The 26,113-nt window shown below is 43.1% G+C and overlaps 1 protein-coding gene across 2 annotated transcripts in view; it reads left to right on the forward strand.

The window, feature by feature from the left end:
* NLRC5 (NLR family CARD domain containing 5) overlaps positions 1 to 26,113 on the forward strand; it is a 108,244-nt gene that overhangs the window by 61,552 nt on the left and 20,579 nt on the right. For both annotated transcript variants that reach the window (XM_069738769.1, XM_069738770.1), the window contains exons 26-39: positions 8,356 to 8,421; positions 8,733 to 8,816; positions 10,226 to 10,309; positions 10,945 to 11,031; positions 11,933 to 11,989; positions 12,551 to 12,586; positions 14,730 to 14,813; positions 15,453 to 15,536; positions 16,781 to 16,864; positions 18,528 to 18,617; positions 18,969 to 19,052; positions 21,024 to 21,107; positions 21,334 to 21,417; positions 24,635 to 24,718. In XM_069738769.1, the coding sequence (XP_069594870.1) occupies positions 8,356 to 8,421; positions 8,733 to 8,816; positions 10,226 to 10,309; positions 10,945 to 11,031; positions 11,933 to 11,989; positions 12,551 to 12,586; positions 14,730 to 14,813; positions 15,453 to 15,536; positions 16,781 to 16,864; positions 18,528 to 18,617; positions 18,969 to 19,052; positions 21,024 to 21,107; positions 21,334 to 21,417; positions 24,635 to 24,718 (1,092 nt within the window). The remainder of the gene's footprint in view (positions 1 to 8,355; positions 8,422 to 8,732; positions 8,817 to 10,225; positions 10,310 to 10,944; positions 11,032 to 11,932; positions 11,990 to 12,550; positions 12,587 to 14,729; positions 14,814 to 15,452; positions 15,537 to 16,780; positions 16,865 to 18,527; positions 18,618 to 18,968; positions 19,053 to 21,023; positions 21,108 to 21,333; positions 21,418 to 24,634; positions 24,719 to 26,113) is intronic.

Below are 26,113 nucleotides of genomic sequence, written 5' to 3' on the forward strand. Positions count from 1 at the left end.
CCGTACTTGACCTAGTGGCCAATATTTTAGTAAAAATTTTCTAATCTACATTTACCAATGAGATAGGGCGATATGATCCACATTCCAGGGGGTCCTTACCTTTCTTTTTTAGAACTATAATATTTGCTTCATAATAGGAGTCTGGCAAAGAACCTCCCCTCCAAATCCCTTGAAATGACTCGGTGCTGAAATATCCCGATATTGTCTATACATTTCTATGGGGAACCCGTCTGGGCCTGGTGCCTTTCCAGAAGCCATATCCGCTATAGCCATATTAATCTCTTTCAGAGTGAAGTCTGCATCTAGAAAAGCTTGTTGTGCAGGACTCAACGTAGGAAACTTAATGTCTGATAAATAGTCTAAACAACCTGGTGTATCGAGGTCCCCCTAAGAGCGATACAACTCTTTATAATATTCCTGAAAGCATTGGAGTATATCATTTGTGGAGGTCACTATTGTACCATCTGGTTTCCGGATTTTAAGAATAGTATTAGATGCATTGTGGTGTTGTACCATGAATGCTAGTAGTTTACTCGATTCCCTAACTCAAAATATGCTTGTCGAGTAAAAAAGAGTTTACGTTTAGATTTAGTATCTACATATTGAGTATATAATCTATGGGAAAGTAACCATCCAGCCCTATTCTCGCTGGTTAGGCTAGTAATATAGGCCACTTCTGAGTTTCTCAGTCGCCTCTCCATCTCATCTTCCCGTGAGGTCAGACGTTTAATGTAGGAAGTTGTAGAGGTCAAGCATCCTCTCAAGCAGAGGTGTCATACTGCATTCCTCGAGGGCCTCAGACCATGCATGTTTTCAAGATTTCCTTTGCATTGCACAAGGTGCTGGAATCATTCTGTGCAGATGATTAAATTATCACCTGTGCAATGCAAGGAAATCCTGAAAACATGACCTGTTTGCGGCCCTCGAGGAATGCAGTTTGACACCTCTGCTCTCAAGTACACCTTAATACCTTAAGAGCATCCCAAAACATATTTATATTCTGTGGCTCCGGGTCAGATGTTATGAAACAGTCTAGTTGGTCTATAGTTCTATCATTAGGACCTATCAGCTTTAGCCAGAATGGATTTAGTTTCCAAACCATAGAAATGTAGGTTCCTCTTCCAAACAATGTTGGTATGCGATAGATTTGTCTATAAATCAGTCTCTGTGTGTTGCTCGGTAGGTCAGCCACCCATCAGACACTGCAATGTCTGCAGTTATGTTTGAATGGCGGGAACGGAGGGAGATATATCTGTTTGGGAGCAGACGCTGGAACTATCAGGCGTTATACCGTATTAAGGATGGGGGGAGCGCAGGGCCCGTTTCTCAGGGCTCACATCGCGCAGTCCCCCTTTCGTACCTCCCGGAGCTTCGCCTGTTGTGAATTCTGTGGCAGAGCTCCCTCTTGTGGTCACAAGTGGTACTTCGGCTGATTCTTTCTGTGAGCTTCCGTTGGTGGAGGAAAGTGGTACTGCGGCTTCTGAGTTTCCTTCCTCAGGTGATATTGTGAAGTCGTTAGGTGTTACCCTATTTAACTCCACCTAGTGCTTTGATCCTGGCTTCCAGTCAATGTTCTAGTATTGGACCTGTTTCCTCCTGGATCGTTCCTGTGGCCTGCTGCTCTGCATAGCTAAGTTCCTCTTTGCTATTTGTTTGCTGTTTTTTTTCTGTCCAGCTTGTCAATTTGTTTTTTCTGCTTGCTGGAAGCTCTGGAACGCAGAGGGTGTACCTCCGTGCCGTTAGTTCGGTACGGAGGGTCTTTTTGCCCCTTTGCGTGGTTTTTGTAGGGTTTTGTGTTGACCGCAAAGTTACCTTTCCTATCCTCGCTCTGTTCAGAAAGTTGGGCCTCACTTTGCTAAGTCTATTTCATCTCTACGTTTGTCTTTTCATCTTAACTCACAGTCATTATATGTGGGGGCTGCCTTTTCCTTTGGGGTATTTCTCTGAGGCAAGGTAGGCTTATTTTCTATCTTCAGGCTAGCTAGTTTCTCAGGCCGTGCCGAGTTGCATAGGCAGCGTTAGGCGCAATCCACGGCTGCCTCTAGTGTGGTTGGAGAGGATCAGGGATTGCGGTCAACAGAGTTCCCACGTCTCAGAGCTCGTTCTTGTTTTTTAGGTTATTGCCAGGTCACTGTATGTGCGCTGACCTCTATGTCCATTGTGGCACTGAATTACCTTTCATAACATTTGCCTGCATCCAGCTAACTCCCCTTGAGCCGAGTTCCGCCGCTCCACGTCCTTCACCGCCGGCACACGCGGCAAGAAAGATGGCCACCGTCTCCTTCAAGGCCTGTCCTCCGTCCTGGCTTCCCCGGCGCTCACCCAGCCGGAGCTGCGCCTGACACCTCCTCTAAAGCCGGGTGCCTCCAAGTGCCCAGGGGAACACAGCGGCAGCCAAAGGAACCCTCCTGGGTGAGTAAATTACAGGATTTTAAGCAGGATCACGGGAGCTCCAGCAAAACACGTCCTCTCCGCTCGGCTACATAGCCACGCCCCCTCACTAGTCGTCTTTTTGTGTCGGATCAATATTGAACGCCCTATCATCGCTCAAGAGAAGTTGCCTAATTAGCTGGAAGGGCAAAAGTTAAGAACTGCCTATGTGTGGGTGTGAGAGATGTTGGTAATGGGGGAGACCCTTAACCAGAGTATCAAAGTGTGAGCAGAATGGAGTCACCAGAAACCCGATATCCCATTTTATTCACTCAGTGAGAACCTAAAGAGTGTATTGCTGCCATGTGCTAGGCCAGTGTACGTTGGGTATACTATTTTTGCTGTTTGGTACAGCAGTGAAAAACAGATAACTGCAATACACTTTTTTTTTTAGAATGGAGCCTACAGGCAAGAGATGCCGCTGCTTGGCTTCTGTTGCGATGGATGCAGCTGCTTGGCTTCTGTTGCGATGGATGCCGATGCTTGGCTTCTGTTGCGATGGATGCCGATGCTTGGCTTCTGTTGCGATGGATGCCGATGCTTGGCTTCTGTTGCGATGGATGCCGATGCTTGGCTTCTGTTGCGATGGATGCCGATGCTTGGCTTCTGTTGCGATGGATGCCGATGCTTGGCTTCTGTTGCGATGGATGCCGATGCTTGGCTTCTGTTGCGATGGATGCCGATGCTTGGCTTCTGTTGCGATGGATGCCGATGCTTGGCTTCTGTTGCGATGGATGCCGATGCTTGGCTTCTGTTGCGATGGATGCCGATGCTTGGCTTCTGTTGCGATGGATGCCGATGCTTGGCTTCTGTTGCGATGGATGCCGATGATTGGCTTCTGTTGCGATGGATGTCGATGCATGGCTTCTGTTGCGACGGATGCCGATGGTTGGCTTCTGTTGTGATGGATACCGATGCTTGGCTTCTGTTGCGATGGATGCCGATGCTTGGCTTCTGTTGCGATGGATGCCGATGCTTGGCTTCTGTTGCGATGGATGCCGATGCTTGGCTTCTGTTGCGATGGATGCCGATGCTTGGCTTCTGTTGCGATGGATGCTGATGCTTGGCTTCTATTGTGATGGATGCCACTGCTTGTAAAAAGAACCTTCTGAAGTTACCATATACCCCTTGCCATATAGGATTCTGGGAAACTTGGGTTACAACCCTCATGGAAACCTTTCCAGAAAATGTTGTGACCTAAAGTGTCTCTAATAAGAATATAGACAGGATCCATATAGAAATGTACCACGTTCTGCCAACAGTGCCAGGGTGCCCAACACCATAAAGTTGGACCTCTTTGGGGTTAAATCACACGGTAGCTTCGAAAAATAAATTTCAGTCCTGTTCCTTCAAACCCAATGATATAGAAGTTAAACATCACTCATCTTGGGTATAACTGAGAAATAAATATCCTGCCAGGCCCATCTGTCCCCTAATGTGAAGCCTGCTCAAGACAATACAGACATGTTGAATCTTTGGGCTGATTTAGCCTGGACAACAAACACGAGTGTTCTCATCAAGCAGATGGGTGTGATAAATATGCACATACTGCACTTATTTAATATCCTTTTTGCTGAAAACGAGACAGCTAATTAGATTGGTAAAAGTCCATAAGTTGTAAAAAAAAAATACCTTTGCTTTGATACTGGTGATGGGTGGTAGGCATGGCACATGGAGTAATTGTTCAGGCTTAGTGATGATGTCAGGGGCGTAGCTTGGGTTTCAGCTTAGGGAGGGGGAATCCATATGTGTCCTACAGCACCCGATACCCCAATACTGAGCCGCTGCTGCCATATGCGTCTTACAGCACCTGATACCCCAATAATGAGCCGCTGCTGCCATATGTGTCCTACAACACCTGATACCCCAATACTGAGCCGCTGCCGTATGTGTCCTACAGCACCTGATACCCAATACTGAGCCGCTGCTGCCATGTGTCCTACAGCACCTGATACCCCAATACTGAACCGCTGCTGCCATATGTGTCCTACAGCACCTGATACCCCAATACTGAACCGCTGCTGCCATATGTGTCCTACAGCACCTGATACCCAATACTGAGCCGCTGCTGCCATGTGTCCTACAACACCTGATACCCCAATACTGAACCGCTGCTGCCATATGTGTCCTACAGCACCTGATACCCCAATACTGAGCCTCTGCTGCCATATGTGTCCTACAGCACCTGATACCCCAATACTGACCCGCTGCTGCCGTATGTGTCCTACAGCACCTGATACCCCAATACTGAGCCTCTGCTGCCATATGTGTCCTACAGCACCTGATACCCCAATACTGAGCTTCTGCTGCCATGTGTCCTACATCACCTGATACCCCAATACTGAGCCGCTGCTGCCGTATGTGTCCTACAGCACCTGATACCCCAATAATGAGCCGCTGTTGCCATATGTGTCCTACAACACCTGATACCCCAATACTGAGCCACTGCTGCCGTATGTGTCCTACAGCACCCGATACCCCAATACTGAGCCTCTGCTGCCGTATGTGTCCTACAGCACCTGATACCCCAAGACTGAGCCGCTGCTGCCATATGTGTCCTACAACACCTGATACCCCAATACTGAGCCGCTGCCGTATGTGTCCTACAGCACCCGATAACCCAATAATGAGCCGCTGCTGCCATATGTGTCCTACAACACCTGATACCCCAATACTGAGCCGCTGCTGCCATATGTGTCCTACAGCACCTGATACCCCAATACTGAGCCGCTGCTGCCATATGTGTCCTACAGCACCTGATACCCCAATACTGAGCCTCTGCTGCCATATGTGTCCTACAGCACCTGATACCCCAATACTGAGCCTCTGCTGCCATATGTGTCCTACAGCACCTGATACCCCAATACTGAGCCTCTGCTGCCATATGTGTCCTACAGCACCTGATACCCCAATACTGAGCCGCTGCTGCCATATGTGTCCTACAGCACCTGATACCCCAATACTGAGCCGCTGCTGCCATATGTGTCCTACAGCACCTGATACCCCAACACTGAGCCGCTGCTGCCATATGTGTCCTACAGCACCTGATACCCCAATACTGAGCCGCTGCTGCCATGTGTCCTACAGCACCTGATACCCCAATACTGAGCCGCTGCTGCCGTATGTGTCCTACAGCACCTGATACCCCAACACTGAGCCGCTGCTGCCATATGTGTCCTACAGCACCTGATACCCCAATACTGAGCCTCTGCTGCCATATGTGTCCTACAGCACCTGATACCCCAATACTGAGCCACTGCTGCCATATGTGTCCTACAGCACCTGATACCCCAATACTGAGCCACTGCTGCCATATGTGTCCTACAGCACCTGATACCCCAATACTGAGCCGCTGCTGCCATGTGTCCTACAGCACCTGATACCCCAATACTGAGCCGCTGCTGCCATATGTGTCCTACAGCACCTGATACTCCAATACTGAGCCTCTGCTGCCATGTGTCCTACAGCACCTGATACTCCAATACTGAGCCTCTGCTGCCATATGTGTCCTACAGCACCTGATACCCCAATACTGAGCCTCTGCTGCCATATGTGTCCTACAGCACCTGATACCCCAATACTGAGCCGCTGCTGCCATATGTGTCCTACAGCACCTGATACCCCAATACTGAGCCGCTGCTGCCATATGTGTCCTACAGCACCTGATACCCCAACACTGAGCCGCTGCTGCCATATGTGTCCTACAGCACCTGATACCCCAATACTGAGCCGCTGCTGCCATGTGTCCTACAGCACCTGATACCCCAATACTGAGCCGCTGCTGCCGTATGTGTCCTACAGCACCTGATACCCCAACACTGAGCCGCTGCTGCCATATGTGTCCTACAGCACCTGATACCCCAATACTGAGCCGCTGCAATACCCCCATCCTCTCACAGTCACCACAGCCACTTACCAAGTTTGCAGTCAGTGAGGAGCAGGCAGTGTCTGAGGGAAATGCACGGGGGGCAGAGGGCACTAGGACCCAGCAGCCTGAGGTATCCAGCGTGCACCAAGCTGCAACCTGGAAGAATCTCCTCAGGTCAGTCAGCACTGACTGCAGGAGGGACTGGAAGATTCTGGAAATGGCCACTGTGCTGCCAGCTGCAGAGTCTCCTCCTGTGCCGGCATTTCCCCGCTCTCCTCCTGTGCAGTATGACTCTTGGTGGCTCCTGCATGTGGCAGGGCCCCGGGGCGATGCCCCTTCTGCCCTGGAGGACACCATGGCGTCTGTGCGGTTACTGCTTCTACTTATGATGACATGTAGGAAATCTGCAGTCCCTCACACACATCACATCATGATTTCTATACGTGTGGTACATAAGCTCCTGTTCCATATGCTCAGAAAATGCTTTATATCAGATTTTTAATTTATGCGATTTTTTATTTTTTTTTTTTTAGTATACAAAAAAAACTTGCAATATCCCCACTGGCCTCTAGGCACACTGTTGAGCGCACCAACATTATCAGTAAGGCCATGTTCACACGTAGCGTCGGGTCCCTGTGGGTTTTCCCGCAGCGGATTTGATAAATCTGCAGGGCAAACCCGCTGCGGTTCTCCCTGCAGATTTATTGCGGTTTGTCCTGCGGGTTCCGCTGCGGGATTTTACCCCTACTATTGATGCTGCCTATGCAGCAATATGCAGCATCAATAGTAATTTTGAAAAAAAAAAATCATGATATACTCACCCTCTGACGTCCGGATCTCCTGGGCGCTGCAGGCGGCGGTCCGGTTCCAAAGATGCTGTGCGAGAAGGACCTTCGGTGACATCATGGTCATGTGACCGCGACGTCACCGCAGGTCCTGGTCGCATAGCAAACCTGAGACCGGACGGCCGCGTGCAGCGCTGAGAGGTGAGTATATCATGATTTTTTATTTTAATTCTTTTTTTTTTACACAAATATGGTTCCCAGGGCCTGGAGTCTCCTCTCCTCCACCCCGGGTACCACCCGCACATTATCCGCTTACTTCCCACATGGTGGGCACAGCCCCATGCGGGAAGTAAGCGGATCAATGCATTTCTATGGGTTCAGAATCGCTGCGATTCTGCACAAAGAAGTGACATGCTGCGGGTTGTAAACCGCTGCGCTTCTGCGCGGTTTTTCCCGCAGCATGTGCACAGCGGTTTCCCATTGGTTTACATGTTTACTGTAAACGCAATGGAAACTGCTGCGGACCCGCAGCACCAAAATCGCCGCGGTTCCGCGGTAAAAACCGCAACGTGTGCACATAGCCTAATAGACTGACTCAGACCCTATTTGTTTTTATAGAAGCCTTAACTAAGCATGCTCTGCTATCTGGGCGTCACTAATGTGATATGGTACATACTGTATGGAGGTGTTATGTCATTGTAATCCTGTCTGTGATGATAATGAGTCTGCTGAAAAGTGTTCAGTATTGAACAGGATGTGTGAGTTCTGTATACCTAGTAGCCGGTGTGAAAATTGCGAGATTTCTTTTTTTTTATTGATAGTGACATGGGAAATTGAAAAAAAAAACCCATAAAAACCATCATTATTCATAAAAACCCGATTTAGACAATATGTTGTTTTCTGATGATACTTTCCATTTAAGAAAGGACGTATTTTGGAGACTGCAGAGTTTTGTATGCACAGTTTAATCTGGGTTGGTAACCTCTTCTAACCCCTCTGAATTTTCCGGACTGTCGCTCTACTCGGCTGCACGGCCGGCCATTGTAGTCCCTGACATCTCACTGCTAACATACAAAAGGTTTCTCTTTCTGGATGAGCCGCTATCTCTGTGCATTACCCAGAAAATCAGAACTGTGTAATACTGCGCTTCTCCTGCGGGAGTGCTGCAGGGATATTGCATACTTGCCGACCATCGCCATGAAGGTACTTTTTGGCTAGTAATAAGTAATTGGATTATATTGACCCCTAATATATATATTTTAAATTTTCTAGTTTAGAACTAAATGAAGCGATCCATATTGTTTTCTGTTCTGCTGGAGACTCGCCGAGGAAAATAAGGTAATTATTTAGTCCTATTAGATATATTCTTTGAGGTTGATTTTGACTCTTTGACATCCCATGAATGGGATTTCTCCTGGTCTTTTTTATGAATCTCATGATTTCTGTGATCTTGCCGCTCGCTTCTCAAAAGCCATTGCCTACATCAAAGTACGAGGGTCATCATACTTCTGCCGCTTTGCCTGTTTAGTGCATTGTTTTACTGGCGCCTTTCTTTGCTCTTATGCAGTCGTTATTATATTTCATGATCATGATTTCTATGAGCTTTCAGCACCAAGTCCTAATTTGCATTATGTCTCTGAATCACTCAGATTATCCGGATATAACTTCCGTGTAGAACATCTTAAGAAGCTTTGTGCTTTGCTGGAAAATACTGACCATGTGAACCATATCAAGTGAGTTTATCAAACAAAATACTCTTGCGATCAGGGTTGGACTGGCCGTCCGGAGAAGCGGAGAATCCTCCAGTGGGCCCAAGCTTCTCATTCAGAGGCATCCAGACTGGCAGACTTCTCAGTAATTAATTGGTTTTGTATAAATGAAAGATGGGTCCTGAGAATCAAGTCCTTTGATGGGTCCAAAGTTGCTCAGTCTGACACTGCTTGTGATCCAAGTGGTTGTGCCCTGGTGGCCAGTGGGGGGCTACAAAATACTCTCGCGTTCAGGGTTGGATTGGCCGTCCGGAAAAGCGGAGAATCCTCCGGTGGACCCTAGTTTCTCATTCAGAGGCATCCAGAGCTGCAGACTTCTCAGTAATGAATTGGTTTTGTATAGATGAAAGGTGGACCCTCAGAATCAAGTCCTTTGATGGGTCCTATGTTGCTCAGTCTGACACTGCTTGTGCCCTGGTGGCCAGTGGGGGGCTACAAAATACTCTTGCGATCAGGGTTGGACCGGCCGTCCGGAGCAGCGGAGAATCCTCCGGTGGACCCTAGTTTCTCATTCAGAGGCATCCAGAGCTGCAGACTTCTCAGTAATGAATTCGGTTTTGTATAGATGAAAGGTGGACCCTCAGAATCAAGTCCTTTGATGGGTCCAATGTTTTCTCAGCCTGACACTGCTTGTGATCCAAGTGGTTGTGCCCTGGTGGCCAGTGGGGGGCTACAAAATACTCTTGCGATCAGGGTTGGACTGGCCGTCCGGAGAAGCGGAGAATCCTCCAGTGGACCCTAGTTTCTCATTCAGAGGCATCCAGAGCTGCAGACTTCTCAGTAATGAATTGGTTTTGTATAAATGAAAGATGGGTCCTGAGAATCAAATCCTTTGATGGGTCGAATGTTGCTCAGTCTGACACTGCTTGTGATCCAAGTGGTTGTGCCCTGATGGCCAGTGGGGGGCTACAAAATACTCTTGCGTTCAGGGTTGGATTGGCCGTCCGGAGAAGCGGAGAATCCTCCAGTGGACCCTAGTTTCTCAGTCAGAGGCATCCAGAGCTGCAGACTTCTCAGTAATGAATTGGTTTTGTATAGATGAAAGGTGGACCCTCAGAATCAAGTCCTCTGATGGGTCCAATGTTGCTCAGTCTGACACTACTTGTGATCGAAGTGGATGTGCCCTGGTGGCCAGGAGGCGCTAATGAGCTACTCTGCCCTGGCTAGGGTGTTTAGATATAGAGTTGGGGCAGCAAACACATATTTTTTCAGATATTGGTCAATACAAAGTTAGACATTTTTCTATGGGGCATTATGGTAACTGGTTTGGTTGTTGAGGATTTTGTAGGGATGTGAAAATTGTGTCGTAAATTATTAATTTCATAGGAAAATTTGGGATTATTGTTGTTTATTAATGTAATGTTTACACACAGATTAAAGAAGAATGACATTTCTTTAGAAGCACTGATGGAGATTCTCACAGTTCTGTTAAGAAAGCTTCATTCGTTCTCCTTAAGGTAAGAAAAAAACATTTAGAGGAATTTAATAAGGACTGCGCCTCTTGATTTTCCGATGGTTTCTCCGTTTTTCATAAAAGTAGGCAGAAGTTAGCAGAAGGGGCCTCCAAAGGCCCAACAAATATGCAATAAAATTGTGCAAAAAATGTACGTAAAATATAGTGAAGATCTACATCTAACTGTTCCTGGCATAGTTTTGACTTTCAAGTGCTGTACACCTAAGAATACGGAGTTTATTAAAGAGTTTAAAAACCCCAAATTTTTCAAGCAGAATCCATTTCAGAGAACGCTCATGTTTTTGGAGGAAGTTTTCCTTTACCTGAAGCAGTTTTAAGCTATGTGCACACGGAGTCTTCTAGCTTCGTTTTTGGAGCTGTGCACACAGAAAATTTCAAGGAGTTTTTGGAGCAAAAAAAACTGAGAGGAAACTCTTCAAATCCTCCTCTAAAAAAAATGCAAAACTCCTACAAAAATTGGAATTTCTGCTCCGTTTCCTAACAGAAAATACTCTGCAAAATCATGTCGCTTCTTTTATCCGCTAGTTCCCTAAAGGAAGGTCATCAGTCTCCATCAATGAAGCCGTGACTGTCTGTTGCTGGGCCTTTATCTAATGATGTAGCTACTTTGTGTTTCAGTATTGATGAGACCTGGGTGGTCGGAGAACATTTGATGTCACTTTTCCACCATTTGATAAACATACCTTCAAGACTTCAGTGTATCAGGTAAGGATAGAAATGAACTGGAGACATCATTTGCGTGTATGAGTATAGCACTCGTACGGGAACATCGGATGTCTGATTGAGGTCTTGCACTGACACATATCTCTCCCGAATCCCCCATAAACAGGAAAGTGCTTTTGTTTCCCCTATTATCTTCCCGATGGACAGAAAGATCGGGCGCTGAAACTCCAATTGTTGGATACTTCTTTCCCTTGACATCATATGTCAGGCTGTCTGGCTCCCGTACACATTAGGCCAGGGGTGCACAACATATTTTGGTCCAAGGGCCACATTGCCATGTTGAACCAGTCCCAGAAAAAATGTAAAAGGGTCAATTACATGAATACATCACCAAAACAACCATTAGTACATGAATACAGCCACAGAACCAAGTTTTGAGTATTTGAGAAGGATTTTGAGATTTGATGGTCAGTCGATTCTGTAGAAATCCCAAACTTTTATTTCCATGCACCAGCCCCAAGGAGAATAATATCTTCCAAGAGGTAAGAAATGTTGTAACAAAGCTTTCCAGGGAAACATGGAATTGATTGCGAGAAGGGTTTTGGATGAATAATGGTTGCAAGCACAGTTTAGCCTGTAAAGTTTGGGTGGGTAGAGGTTAAAGAAATTGTCCAGCTTTATTTATCCGCTTCAGTGCCAACTCTCCACTGCTGCCCCTTTCTCTCTTGATATGGCTGCAGCATTGTTGTCACAACAACATCATGTGACCGCTGCAGCCAATCACTATTCTGCTCTCTGATGTGTCCTATGCTGGTGAGAAGAACACAATCAACATTGACGATGACGGAAAATTATATGCATGTTAACAAATATGATTATGTAAGAGCAGAATTATTTCTTGTCAAATCCATAAATAAAAAGTTGTTTTTTTTTGTCCTTCTAGTGTATTTCAGAGTAAGCTGACTATTTATGTGAATAGTGCAGACAGTCTTGATGAAAGGTAAGAATCTCTCCATAGATGGACTAGATACATACAATTTATTTAAGGTTGTCCAGTGATTGATTAGAGTCCACGTGTTTCGCCAATTTTTGGCTTCCTCAGGGGGTAACATTGATTCGTGCAGGTTTTTAGTTATTTTAATTCATTATAATTTATAGTTGTTTTTTTCCAAAAATTTTCCTTTTATGATCGCTAAATAAAAATTGCTTATTTTAGTCTATATCCTTGAGATGTGCCTTTTTCTAGCATAGGTCTCTTTCTTCTTTCTGCACTGCCACTATTTTGGTGGTGGCCACATTCTCATTTCATCTGTCCTAAAATATATAACTTGTTCATATACTTTGCTTATCATAAGTGTTGCGCCTGCCGAACAGCTTGCGGGGACTCGAACATGTTTTTCGAGCACACTCAAGACACTCGGTTAGCACTCAAGCATGCTGAGATAACACCTTATCCGAGCACGTTCGCACATCACTGATCGCATGTCTTATGCGCTAATGCCTTGAAAAACTAGTTCTTCGTTTCTTTAACTAGCCCACTTCTTTTATATTTCTATTTCAGCGTTGCTGCAAGTTTTCAGGCTCTGAAATCATTAAGGTAAGAAATGAGACTCCAACTTTTTTCATTTTTTCTTTTATTTACCCGAAAAATAAAAACAAGTTTCTGTTTGCTGTGCAGCGTTGTCTTCTCCGTCCCCTGACCGCAAGCTAAAAATACACAAGAACTGCAGAGCGGACATATTATGCAGAAATCATATTATCAGATCGGTTGTCAGAAATGTTGTGCTGGTGCTTCAGGTTTAATGAATGCAGCCGGGAAATTGATAACTTGGAGTCTCTAGATCTTGTGATTAAACACAGCACAAATCTTACCCAGCGAAATCATCATGGTGAAGAAGATGGGCTTCATCCAAAGATAACATCTTATAATTAGCAAGAGTATCCTGGAAGGTTATACTGGTGATTATACATACCTATGGGTCCAGCAAAGTTGCTATTTTTCACTGCTTTGCAGATTATTATAGCACACCCACATTAATGCGGATCTGTCGCCAGATTTCCCAATTTTTAAATCGATTTTTTTTTTTTTTACGCCTGATGAGACTGATGTACTTACTTTGGAAAAAAATGAATTTTTTTTTCAAAAGTTTAAACTCAACCCTCCTTGCCTGATTAACGTCTCCTCAGTGTCCCTCCTCCCTGCTGCTGCTGGCTATATCTCACCCTGCTCGGTACAAGCCGCAGCTGTCCGAGACTGAATAAACTTGGACATTTTTTTTTTAATATTATTATCTGCATTATACAGCCATTCTAACATGGATTTTCAAAGTAAGTACCCCAGTCTCATCAGGCATGATGGCTTGTTTTTTGTGGGATAGGTTAACATTTCCATTGACACCATTCGATTTACTATATAGTGAAATCTCTAAGCAGTTTTTAAAAAAAAAAAATCTGCCTTCATTGTTTGGATTTTGTTTTTGCAGCAGTAAAAATGACCCGGTGACTCGATTCTTTTGTATCCATTAATTGGGGCTCCTCCGCTGATTCTGGAACAGTTTTACTTTTTCTTCTGTACCTCTCCATTCCCAAATTATGCCCCTGTCCCCGCCCTGGTAAAAAAAAGGTGCAAATTTTCCCTTCAACCAACTGGGCGTTTATCACAGAACTTCTCTGTGGGCGTTGGCTTTTTCTCCCCTGACGCTGGCCAATGAGAGCATGGCCACACCCACGGAGAAGTTCTGTGGGTTACACCCAGTTGGCTGAAGAGGACATTTACACCTTTATTAGTGGAGACATAACTTTGGATTAGAGGAACACAGAATTAAAAGAAAAACGTATTCTGAATCAGTGGAGCAGCACCGATTGGAGGGAGTATGTTTAAGTTAAAAAATCCAATGAAAGGTCTTTTTAAAAAAATATCTGAACTTTTTATTGTAACAAACCATATAACTGTGACCACTGGATCCAAAGAGGATGAGTGCAAGAATGTGCCATTCCTCTAACAAAAAGTAGGGATCTTGTATACAATATTTTTTGTAAGGCTGAAGGTTCAAAATGCAATCACGGGACACTCTTAAAGGGAATCGGTTGCCAAACTTTTCCATATTTTCTTAGAGTAGCATGATGTAGGGATAGAGACCCTGATTTCAGCGATGTATCACTTACTGGGCTGCTTGATACAGTTTTGATGCAATCACTGCAGATCTAGCAGTTCTGTAATGCTGAGCCATGTAAAACCCAGCCCACACCATTGATTGACAGTTTTCTGTGGACACTGTGCAGAATGAGGCCAATCAGTGGTGAGGGACGCGGAGTTAGTTGACTAAGAGGCACGAGACACCTTGTCCTTTAGTGATAATATCCTGCTGATAAATCACTGATATTATTGAAACATTAACACACAGCCTAATAAGTGACACATCACTGAAATCAGGGTCTCTGCCTCTACACCACGCTGCTCTCAGATTACATGGCAAAAATCTGCTGGTATATTCCCTTTAAAGAGGAGAACTCACGCTTCAGTTTCAGCTAGTAGACAAATACAGTTTTCTCAAGTTGAAGTCAATCGGCTGAACTGTCGATGGACAGTCAGTTGTGGCATGGGTGCACCAGGTGCCTCCGGCTTGTTACCGGACTCCTGTGTAAACACAGTGTAAGTATTAACCTATTCCTCAATGTATCTCCGTGTAAAGAATTGTTTCTAAGCAGGAAATATTCCGGTCATTATGTTTTTATCACAGTTTATCGAGAACTATGCTCGGCGATACAGGAGTTCACATTATTTCCAGTTTCTTGTCTTCGCTTCCAGCGCTAAAGATTATTAAGTAAGTAATAATTCTCCAGTCTAAATCTGAGATGTAATCAATTACAGGCAGAATTCAGGTTTACACAGCTATGCAGTCAGATTATATTTCCATCTGTTAAAGGGGGTTATCCAGGACTACTGTTTTTTTTTTTTTGTTTTTTTTTACTGTGGGCCTAAGAACGAACAGGCAGTTAGTTGCTAACTATCTGCATGTTATGCCCAATGCCGATTTCTGCCAGCACACAACGGTCATAGATCGCTCCAGCTGCTCCTGCTGACATCACATCAACAGAGCAGCGACTTCTCTTTCGCTCTGTTCTGCTGACATCACATCAGAGCAGCGACTTCTCTTTCGCTCTGTTCTGCTGACATCATGCTTATTGACAGTCGGTCCCGCCCACGAGGAGCCAGATGACAATGAGCATCACGTCAGCAGTCACGCTTCATCCAAATTGCAGCCTGGAAGAGGTGGGTGAGCGCCTAAAGATTCTTACCAAATACTGCCTTCTATGAGCAAAATGTGCTGAATTTAAAAAATGTGCAAAATTATGCAAAACTTCAGCTCATTTGTGAGTATGTCCAATATGGCTCCAATACCAACACTGAAGACATCGATCTATGTAACTGAGAAATAATCTTCTTTTTTTTCATATAACAGATTGGCATTTGTAAATATGTCACATATCGGCGTAATGCATCTTACCGAAAGCCTACAGCACTGCAAATCAATCCAAGATATTGAGTAAGTACTATCACTCCCTAGTCTTAGATCTATAAAACTTTCTTAAGGGCGAAAACGTTCTTCTTTCCAATAATTAAAAGATATGAAATCACTTGGGGTCCAAACTCTGTGAAACCCACTGATACTGAAGGGACATTTTCTGTTATTTTATGCTGTAGATGATGGAATATTCCAAGTTTTTTCAATTTTACATTGAGCAACATTTTTCTGCAATTGTTCCACAATTTTTAATGCAGTTTTTCGCAGATTGGTGACCTTTAACCATCTTTGCTTCTGGGAGACTCTGCCTCTCTAACATGTTCTTTTTATACAGTCATGTGACTTTGTTGAAAATTAGCCATCCCCTTAATTTTCCAGCCTCTTGTCAGTCCTGTCCCAACCTTTTTGTGTTGTATTGCTGCCACCAATTTCTAAATTAGTTTGTTTAAAAAAAATAGAAAAATGTCCAACTTTCAACTTCTGATCTGTGTTCTGTTGTGAATAAAATATGGCTCTCACGCTGTGACAGTCTTCGTAAAGGGATGGGGGCCTCAAAGTGTCCCTGGAACTGGGACCCTAACTATCCCTGTCACGGGAATACTCTTCTTTGTAGAGAAGCCTGAGTTTCCCATCTTACTTTTCTGTTAAACCCTGATCTGTCCCCTCCCCCACTCTATGAGGCCTGGGATAGAAATGGAAGGTAAGCAAGACACAAAGACAAAATATTGATAACAGAAAACCTCCACAATAGTGAAGAGGATAGGGACAGGGAGGAATAAACTTAATGGGAACAGGGACCAGGAGATAAACACACACGTACTACAGCAAACCACAAATATCTACCACAACAACTCCATTCCAACCACTCAGCTTTAGCACACAGCACAGGAAGACAAATCTTTCACTGGCAGGGACAAGAAGGTCTAGCCTGTTTATTTAGGAACTGCATGTGTCTGATCAGCATAAAAAGGGTCGTTAACCTCTTCAGCACCAGAGTTTAATATGGGACACAAATCACATCATTTCTAAAGAAGACCTACGATTCATTCCCCGACGTGACCATCTAACTCCAGGTTTTCCAGGGGGATGTGGCACCCTCATGACAAGCTATAAAAGATTTCCAAACCATTGAATTCTTGATTTCTTTACATTTTACACTTCATCACAACTTTTTGAGAGTTGAGAATGTACCGTATTTATTCTTAGTATTCTAGTATTATGCTGTGATCTTCTTTATTTAGCATTCATGTATGTGTATTTCTCAGCTTGTCCAATAATGCTATTGGTGAAGAGGGAGCGAAATCTGTGACACATTTACTAACACAGAAGCGGAATCTCAGAGCCATCAAGTAAGTTTCATGAAAAAGGCAATTAGTTATAGTATTATCTCATTTGGCACATATAGAGCTAAACTGGTCCAGTTTTTAAATCCTTTCTGTTCTCTCAAATTTAGATTGTAAGCTCTTGGAGGGAGGGGTATTCCCAAATGTTAGTCACTGGAATAAGTTTATTCTATACAATCAAAGCTTTTTCTTTTTGATCCATTGTGCCGTGTAAAGCCTGGCTGTCCTCAATAAGCAGGCTCTCCCTATTAATTCTCCGTCCTGTTTTCTATCTCTATGATAACCATGATCAGTATTTCTGTGATAGCTTCCATCACTCCTGTGTCTCGCCGTTCTATTTCCCGACAACTTGTTTTATTGATTTCTATAATAAGACATTATGAATCTGGACAATTTTGTTTTAAGTAGGAGTTTAGATCTGACCCGGTCAAGACTTTATTTGACGTGAACCATAATGGTCAAAGATTTACTGGATCAAGGCAGGTCTGGTTGTATCTGACAGCATTGATTCACCTGTCTGGTTTACGTGACAGAGTAAAATGAAAATGGATGATATAGTGTATCCTCTGCAAAAACTCATTAAATTGAGCTTCAATCATCCTCTTAATAAACTCTCCCCTCTCCAATCTATCCTGAATTGAGAAGACAGGGCCATATTCCTTTCCAGCTGCTGCACTGATTCCCCCACCCTGTGGCAGCAGTTGCATTGGTTGCGCATCTGCCACAGAATACACTATATACATAGTACTCACCCACAGTGCTGCAGCTCCCAACATCTCCTCCCTCATCTCAACTACCACCTTACTCATGTGCTCAGATCTGGTAATAATCTGAAACTTACATCTTCCATAATTTGAACATCTCCCTCCCATCTCCAAGACTTTGCTCATGCTGCACCACTTCTCTGGGCTGCACTACCCCAGGCAATCAAGTTAATTCCCTGTATACCTAATTTTAAGTGTGCCCTAAAAATATATGTTTTTAGGTTGGTTGATCACATTACCTCATTAAATAACATTGTCCCAGTTGTTCCTTCCTATATTTAGCCTCTGAATCTGGTCCCTACTTTCATCAGTGGTCCACACACTCCATTGGACTCATGTAGTGTATTCTTCTGCAAAACTTATAAAATTGAGCTTCAATCATCCTCTCAATAAACTATCCCCTCACCAATCGATCATGAATGTAGCAGTAAGGCTCATATTTATGTCCAGCTGCTACACCGATGCCCCTACCCTATGCCAGTAATTGCACTGGTTGCCTAGCTGATACAGATTACACCATATAACGATTACCCACAGTTCTGCAGCTCCCTACGTCTCCTCTCTCATCTTGTCTACCACCTTAGTCATGAGCTCAGATCTCCTAATGATCTGAAACTAACATCTTCCATAGTCTGAACCTCCCTTTCTTGTGTCCAAGACTTTTCTCGCGCTGCACCGCTTCTCTGGGATGCGCTACTCCAGGTAATCGACTTAATTTCCAGTCTACACAGTTTTAAGTGTGTCCTAAAATGATATCTTTTTAGGTAGGCCTATCTCATTACCGCACTAACCTGGGGAAAACCATATGGTTCATCATATAATAATATGGATATAAAATTACATTTATTCAATCTGCATTGAAAGAAATCAGTACCAAATAGCAAATCTTTGTGTTTTTTTATTAGTGTATGTGGCTGTGGCTTCTCAACGACTTCAGAAGAAGGAAGACAGTTTATCACAGAGTTATCCAAGTGTCTTGATCTTCAGGAGATAAAGTAAGAAAACATAATGGATAAATTACATAGGTATTATGGGGAAGTTAACTGTTTGTAGACATCTGCTAAGTAAATGGGTAAATAAGGATCAGGCATGTTCTATTTCAACATGTCCAATCCTTTCAGTACATTTTTATAGTAAAATTATCACCTGGCTGATGTGACTACAGGATTAGATGTGTATGGGGATGTCCGGGTAAGGAAGGATCGAGCATGTTGGATTTCAACATGCCCAATACTTTTGTTCTTACAGAAGACACAGTAAGCCATGACTATTCGGCCAACATCGATTTAAGGTGTGTGGCCAATGTAACATACCTAAGATTAGGACAATGTCTTTTGCTTTACCAGTCTGCAGGATATGTCGCTGGATGATGACTCCCTTCTGGTTCTGTGTCGAGCACTGCCACAGATGCTATCAATAAGGAAACTAATGTAAGTATGAGAGATTGTTAATAGAGTATACTTATACTTAAAGGGGCAGTCTGGTGAATTAGGTGATAACTTATTGATCGGTGGGGGTCTGACCGATGTGACCCTCGCCGATCGGCAGAAAGAAGAACTTTTATCCCAGTAAGAATAGAGCATCAATGCGCAAGTCCAATCTGCTCTCCATTCATTCCCTATAGGTCTGACAAGCGTTTCGCTTGGCTTTTTCAGGCAGTCCCATAGAGAATGAATGCCGCTCCATTCTGCAACGGAGATATAATTTCCCGATGCGGGTCCTAACAGTGGGATAGCCACAGATCAGCAAGTTATCACCTACCCCAAGGATAGGCAATAACTTGTTTTCATTTGACAGCCCCTTTAAGTGATATATTGATAAGGAAGAAGTTTAACAATAGATTAAATACTTTGCATAGCTTGAAGTAATTAAAAAGAAAAGTAAAAAAAACTCAAATAATTGACTTTGGCGATGGCTGCAGTAGAGTATTTTCATCAGTCGATCCACACATGAGACACAAAGTAGATCACACCTAGAGGTAATTATATATTTTGGGACCAGCAGAGGAAGAATTATTGATACCCAAATGACATATAACTCACATGATCACGTCAGCCAATCACTGGCCTTAGCATCTGGTGCCGTATATTGCTGACACCCAATGATTGGCTGCAGCAGTCATGTAAGGTCTGTAAAAGTAAGGTTCAGACCTGTACGGAGGTGGAAAATGTTGCAATATATCGTATTTACGTAATATAAAAGGTGACGGTATACAGTAACTCTCAATCAGACCCCATAAAGGGAATGTGTCATCAAAAATTGACCTAGTGAAACTGTTGAAATCAGGTTTTTGTCGTGAATTGTTTTGTTTTTAATAATATCACAATCTTTGTCAAAATTAAAATGTACGGTATAAATCTTGCACTGGAGGTTTTTTAGACTCAAAAGCAAACTTTCTCTTGTTTCATGAAACAACGCATGAACATTAGCAGCCCTGATCAGACTCGGACCTTGTAATTTTTAGTGAAGCTTCTAATGAGCGTGTGCGAAAGTGATTGTGAAGGGAGGAGGAGCCGGTCAGCTGTGACATTGATTATTGTAATTGGTGGATCATGTTATCAACTGTTTATGGAGGTGTTACCTGTGATTGGAAGCCTGTGCTGATAAGGAGACTGCTGAAAACACTTCCAGAAGAACAGGAAGTTTGAGTCTAAAATAGCCCAAACGGACAGTGTGAAAATTGCAAGATTGCTAATTGTTTATTTTGTTTCAGAACATGATATCAAAATAACATTTCCAAAATTTCTAGAAAAATATCTACTTTAAACAATAGGTCATTATCTGACTTCTTGATCCTTTTTAGCCCCACCCGACCTCTTTTTCTGTCCCCAAATAAGTATGTTCTGCAATGTTCCATTATGTCCAATGTGATTCAGGAATGGTTAATACACCTGTCCTGTAATATTTTACCCAATTTTCAGTTTGGGATGCTTTCACACTGCACTTTGTCCTACATTCATTGGTTTATGTCTAAATTCCCTGCAAAATAAGATTCGGGAGTATACGCCTACTGGAGGCGGACACACAGATGAAGTCTACTAGTGTCCTCCTCCATTATGGGTATACACCCGAAAATGATATTCAACAGAGCACACGTTGGCTCTGTCAACACCATGATAGACAATGGCCCCATCGGTGCATACTCCCGAATCCCATTTTGTGGGGGGTTTGGGTGTAAACCCCGACGGGACCACTGAACATGGAGAAGAACGCGGTGTGAAAGCCCCCTTAGTTGAACTGTAATGTGCCTTGTGGACCGGTGTATTACCATATAGTGCTGAATAAATGATGACCATACGTTGCCCAAATAATATCACCATATTTATAACATAGAATCAAGTTTTATGATTACATTTAAGCAAATCTCATATATTCTATTCTTTTTTTTTTTTTTTTTTTAGGCTCGCCAACAACAAAATTACCTACAAAGGTGTTATCCACTTGGCCGAAAATATCACCCATTGTTCTACCATAGAGAGTATAGAGTAAGTCTGGCCCCATAGTGACACCACAAGGGGGAAATATAGAACAGCTAATGGTTGGAGGTCCCACCAATCAGACATTGACGACCTATCCTAGAGATAGGCCATCAATGTTAAAGTCCCGGTCAACCCCTTTAACGATTTGCAAAGTTGCTTGATTTCTTAGTTCTTAATGCGTTTTATCAGCTTCTTACAGAAAACACTAACGCATTCTTTTTTATTTTTCCAGTTTAAGCTACAATAGCATTGGTGATCTTAGTATGGAAAAACTTGCAATGATATTGCCAAATTTAAAGAGCTTGAAGAAGATAAAGTAAGTTCCAGTCCCTTAGTGTATGTTCACACATGGCATTTTGGTGGCGGTTTTTTTTTCTGCTGCAAAAACCATAGCGTCGACAGTAAAAACGCTACGTAAAATATGTACGTCCGTTTTTTTTAATGTTTTTTTCCCATTCATTGGAAGTTGGAAAAATTGGCGTGCTGCGGATTTCCAAAAATGCTCAGCAAGGACAAAAAGCAAGCGTGTACTTGAGATTTTTGAATTCTCAGTCATTTTACTGGTACCATAAAACACATTGTTTTTGTGGTCGAAAAAAAGAAACGCAGTGTAAAAATGCCACATGTGAATATATTTTTGTTATGGAAATTTGGTTCATGGTGCACGAAAATACCTTCCCTTTGTCAGTCAGCTCCATGCCCTACTTCCTTGATTGACAGCGCAGGCTATAATTGGGATAGCACATCGCCACAGTTCTTGTGCAGAACAGGTTTACTGCTAACCGCAGAAGAAAGGCTGTTCTGCACATGTGCCGATGTTGTGCCAATTTGCATTTTACTTTAATGACTTTGTTTTCATGAACTGTTGACAACAAATTTGGGAATAAAAGGCATGTGCCATGCTGTGAAGGTCTTCTGTAAGGGAGGGGGCCTCAAACTGTCCCTGGAACTGGGACCCTAACTATCCCTGTCCCTCGGATACTCTTGAAGGTGGAGAGGCTTGAGTCTCCGACCTTACTATGCTCCTGTTAAACCCTGATCTGCCCTGTCCCCCACACCTTCAGGCCTGGGACAGAAAGGTAACCAAGACACAAAGACAAAACAGGGATAACAGAAAACCTCTATCATACAAAAGCTCTAACAAACAATAGGGAAGAGAATAGGGACAGGGAGGAATAAACTAAGTGGGAACAGGGATCAGGAGATAAACACACACATACTAGAGCAAACCATAGAACACCTCTACAACAACTACACTGCAACCACTTAGCTTTAGCACACAGCACAGGAAGACAAATCTTTCACCAGCAGGGACAGAAATGTCTGGCCAGTTTTTATAGTAAGAGGTAATGACCAGATCAGAAGCAGCTGAAATGGGACTGCATGTTTCTGACCAGCATAGAAAGGGTTGGTAATCTCTTCAGCACCAGAGGAAACTAAATCCATTTAAAATGGAACACAAATCACATTGCCATAATGATACTGACCTGAAGAATCACTTTGGCAGGTTATTTCTACTGCACAATGAATGCCGTAAAACCAATCCAAAAAAACATTGGAATTGGGGGTTGTTATTTTTAAACATTTTACCGCACTGAAAAAAAATTATAATAAGCCCTTATATTGCTATTTTTATGGAAAAAAATAAAATAAAGGAGGAAAAGACGAAAGTAGAAAAACTAAAAATTGTTCAGGAAGAGGTTGAAGTGCTAAGGGATTATCCTGGTTTTGCTGGTATATACAGTGGGGCAAAAAAGTATTTAGTCAGTCAGCAATAGTGCAAGTTCCACCACTTAAAAAGATGAGAGGCGTCTGTAATTTACATCATAGGTAGACCTCAACTATGGGAGACAAACTGAGAAAAAAAAATCCAGAAAATCACATTGTCTGTTTTTTTATCATTTTTTTTGCATATTATGGTGGAAAATAAGTATTTGGTCAGAAACAAACAATCAAGATTTCTGGCTCTCACAGACCTGTAACTTCTTCTTTAAGAGTCTCCTCTTTCCTCCACTCATTACCTGTAGTAATGGCACCTGTTTAAACATGTTATCAGTATAAAAAGACACCTGTGCACACCCTCAAACAGTCTGACTCCAAACCCCACTATGGTGAAGACCAAAGAGCTGTCAAAGGACACCAGAAACAAAATTGTAGCCCTGCACCAGGCTGGGAAGACTGAATCTGCAATAGCCAACCAGCTTGGAGTGAAGAAATCAACAGTGGGAGCAATAATTGGAAAATGGAAGACATACAAGACCACTGATAATCTCCCTCGATCTGGGGCTCCACGCAAAATCCCACCTCGTGGGGTCAGAATGATCACAAGAACGGTGAGCAAAAATCCCAGAACCACGCGGGGGGACCTAGTGAATGAACTGCAGAGAGCTGGGACCAATGTAACAAGGCCTACCATAAGTAACACACTACGCCACCATGGACTCAGATCCTGCAGTGCCAGACGTGTCCCACTGCTTAAGCCAGTACATGTCCGGGCCCGTCTGAAGTTTGCTAGAGAGCATTTGGATGATCCAGAGGAGTTTTGGGAGAATGTCCTATGGTCTGATGAAACCAAACTGGAACTGTTTGGTAGAAACACAACTTGTCGTGTTTGGAGGAAAAAGAATACTGAGTTGCATCCATCAAACACCATACCTACTGTAAAGCATGGTGGTGGAAACATCATGCTTTGGGGCTGTTTCTCTGCAAAGGGGCCAGAACGACTGATCCGGGTACATGAAAGAATGAATGGGTCCATGTATCGTGAGATTTTGAGTGCAAACCTCCTTCCATCAGCAAGGGCATTGAAGATGAAACGTGGCTGGGTCTTTCAACATGACAATGATCCAAAGCACACCGCCAGGGCAACGAAGGAGTGGCTTCGTAAGAAGCATTTCAAGGTCCTGGAGTGGCCTAGCCAGTCTCCAGATCTCAACCCTATAGAAAACCTTTGGAGGGAGTTGAAAGTCCGTGTTGCCAAGCGAAAAGCCAAAAACATCACTGCTCTAGAGGAGATCTGCATGGAGGAATGGGCCAACATACCAACAACAGTGTGTGGCAACCTTGTGAAGACTTACAGAAAATGTTTGACCTCTGTCATTGCCAACAAAGGATATATTACAAAGTATTGAGATGAAATTTTGTTTCTGACCAAATACTTATTTTCCACCATAATATGCAAATAAAATGTTAAAAAAACAGACAATGAGATTTTCTGGATTTTTTTTCTCAGTTTGTCTCCCATAGTTGAGGTCTACCTATGATGTAAATTACAGACGCCTCTCATCTTTTTAAGTGGTGGAACTTGCACTATTGCTGACTGACTAAATACTTTTTTGCCCCACTGTAAATATATGATTTAGCCCAAAAACTCTATCTCCAGGTTTATACGTTTTTGCTTTCTTTCACACTACACCCTATTATTATGTAAATGATAGGCACAGGAGTGTTATAGACCGTGCTCTGTAAATGCGTTTCTGATATTGTTGGGAAATGTAGGTTTGTCATAAACAGAAAGTCATTCTATCTTCCAGATTCTCACAATGTAACATCAGCTCAATGGGAGAATTAAAGTTAGCAGAAGAGCTCAAACAGCTCGCACTTATGGAAGAGATCGAGTGAGTCACCGCAGATATGTATAGAATTGTGTCCTATTGCGAATATTTTGACTTTTCCAAATAAGGATCTAATGGTGACCAACTGATTGTCTCATGTCCGAAAGCTGAAACCTTTGACAATCAATTTTTATCTATCTGACATCACGTGGCACATATTCACATGAGAGGCCGACAATGCAGTAAATGGTCAGGCTACTTGTCCTCTAGAGCGGGAGATGCTCTTCACAGGAGCTGTTCATATTTTACCCGTAGGATCTAGCTAGGGTGTCCACGCTGTATTTCTGTGATGGAAATCCAAACTAATTTTAACATTATAGCTAAAGGTATCCAATGAGGTCCGGAGACTTTTTAATTAATTATTACTTTATGTAGTTGTTCTTTTCTGTCTGAAAATTAATGTTACCCTTCTCAAATGGGTTAAATAAAAAAAAACAGAATAAAATAAGTTAAATCAATAAAATCGGCACTGCTTAAAACAGGCACCAGGCATACTCCAAAATATATACAAAAAATACATATACAAAAAAAAACAGGAGCAGTACAAACCACCAATATAAAATGTATCAAATATTTTATTAATTACTCTTAAAAAATACCATACACACATTATTATTTGAATAAAGATTATATGGACAAAAAATGATCACAGTGAAGGACCCAAGACAAAAAAGATCAGACACAATTACATGTATATAAGGAGTGGGAATTCAGAGACCATGAAAATCCCCATTATGCAATAATATTATGTAAATATATAAATATTGCAGCACTGTCACCGTACTAGAAAGTTGATATAACACAATGTGTGTAACTAGGGTAAGTTAAAACCTATTGCCATCATAGCTGTAACCCCATAACGCCCAAAACATAAATAGTCCAAATCTAGTACATAGAAAAGGTCTCACCCAAATAGATCCTTGTAATCGGTCAGACCACGCAGCCCCAATGCGCGTTTCGCATGGGCTTCCTCAGGGGGCTGTGATCTTCAATGGGACACCAAATCAGACACTCAATGCTTCAGAAACATGATAAATTGAACTGTAAATAATATCTCTGCTATTTTGTCACAGGAGGCATATGAACTCCTATCAGTTACTAATGATGATTACACGGCACTTGTCACATAGTTATAATAGGGAAATAGGGAAGATAGTAGTTTAGCCTCTGTAGTGCAGCGGGGTTTGTGTAGTGTGACAGATAAGCAGGGACCACAGAAAGTTCAACGCAAACAGTGTCTATTGCAAACTCACATACAGGAGTGATATCCTCCAGATCCATATATACAGTCCATGTTCCTACCCTGTTGCCGTGGATAATAACACCACTGTGCGTCAGCCACCTTGAGTTCCTTGGCTCTGTGTTAGCTCCACACAGACCTGGGTTGCACAGAGCCTC

Source organism: Ranitomeya imitator, chromosome 9 (assembly GCF_032444005.1).
Source record: "Ranitomeya imitator isolate aRanImi1 chromosome 9, aRanImi1.pri, whole genome shotgun sequence".
NCBI classification, from domain to species: domain Eukaryota; kingdom Metazoa; phylum Chordata; class Amphibia; order Anura; family Dendrobatidae; genus Ranitomeya; species Ranitomeya imitator.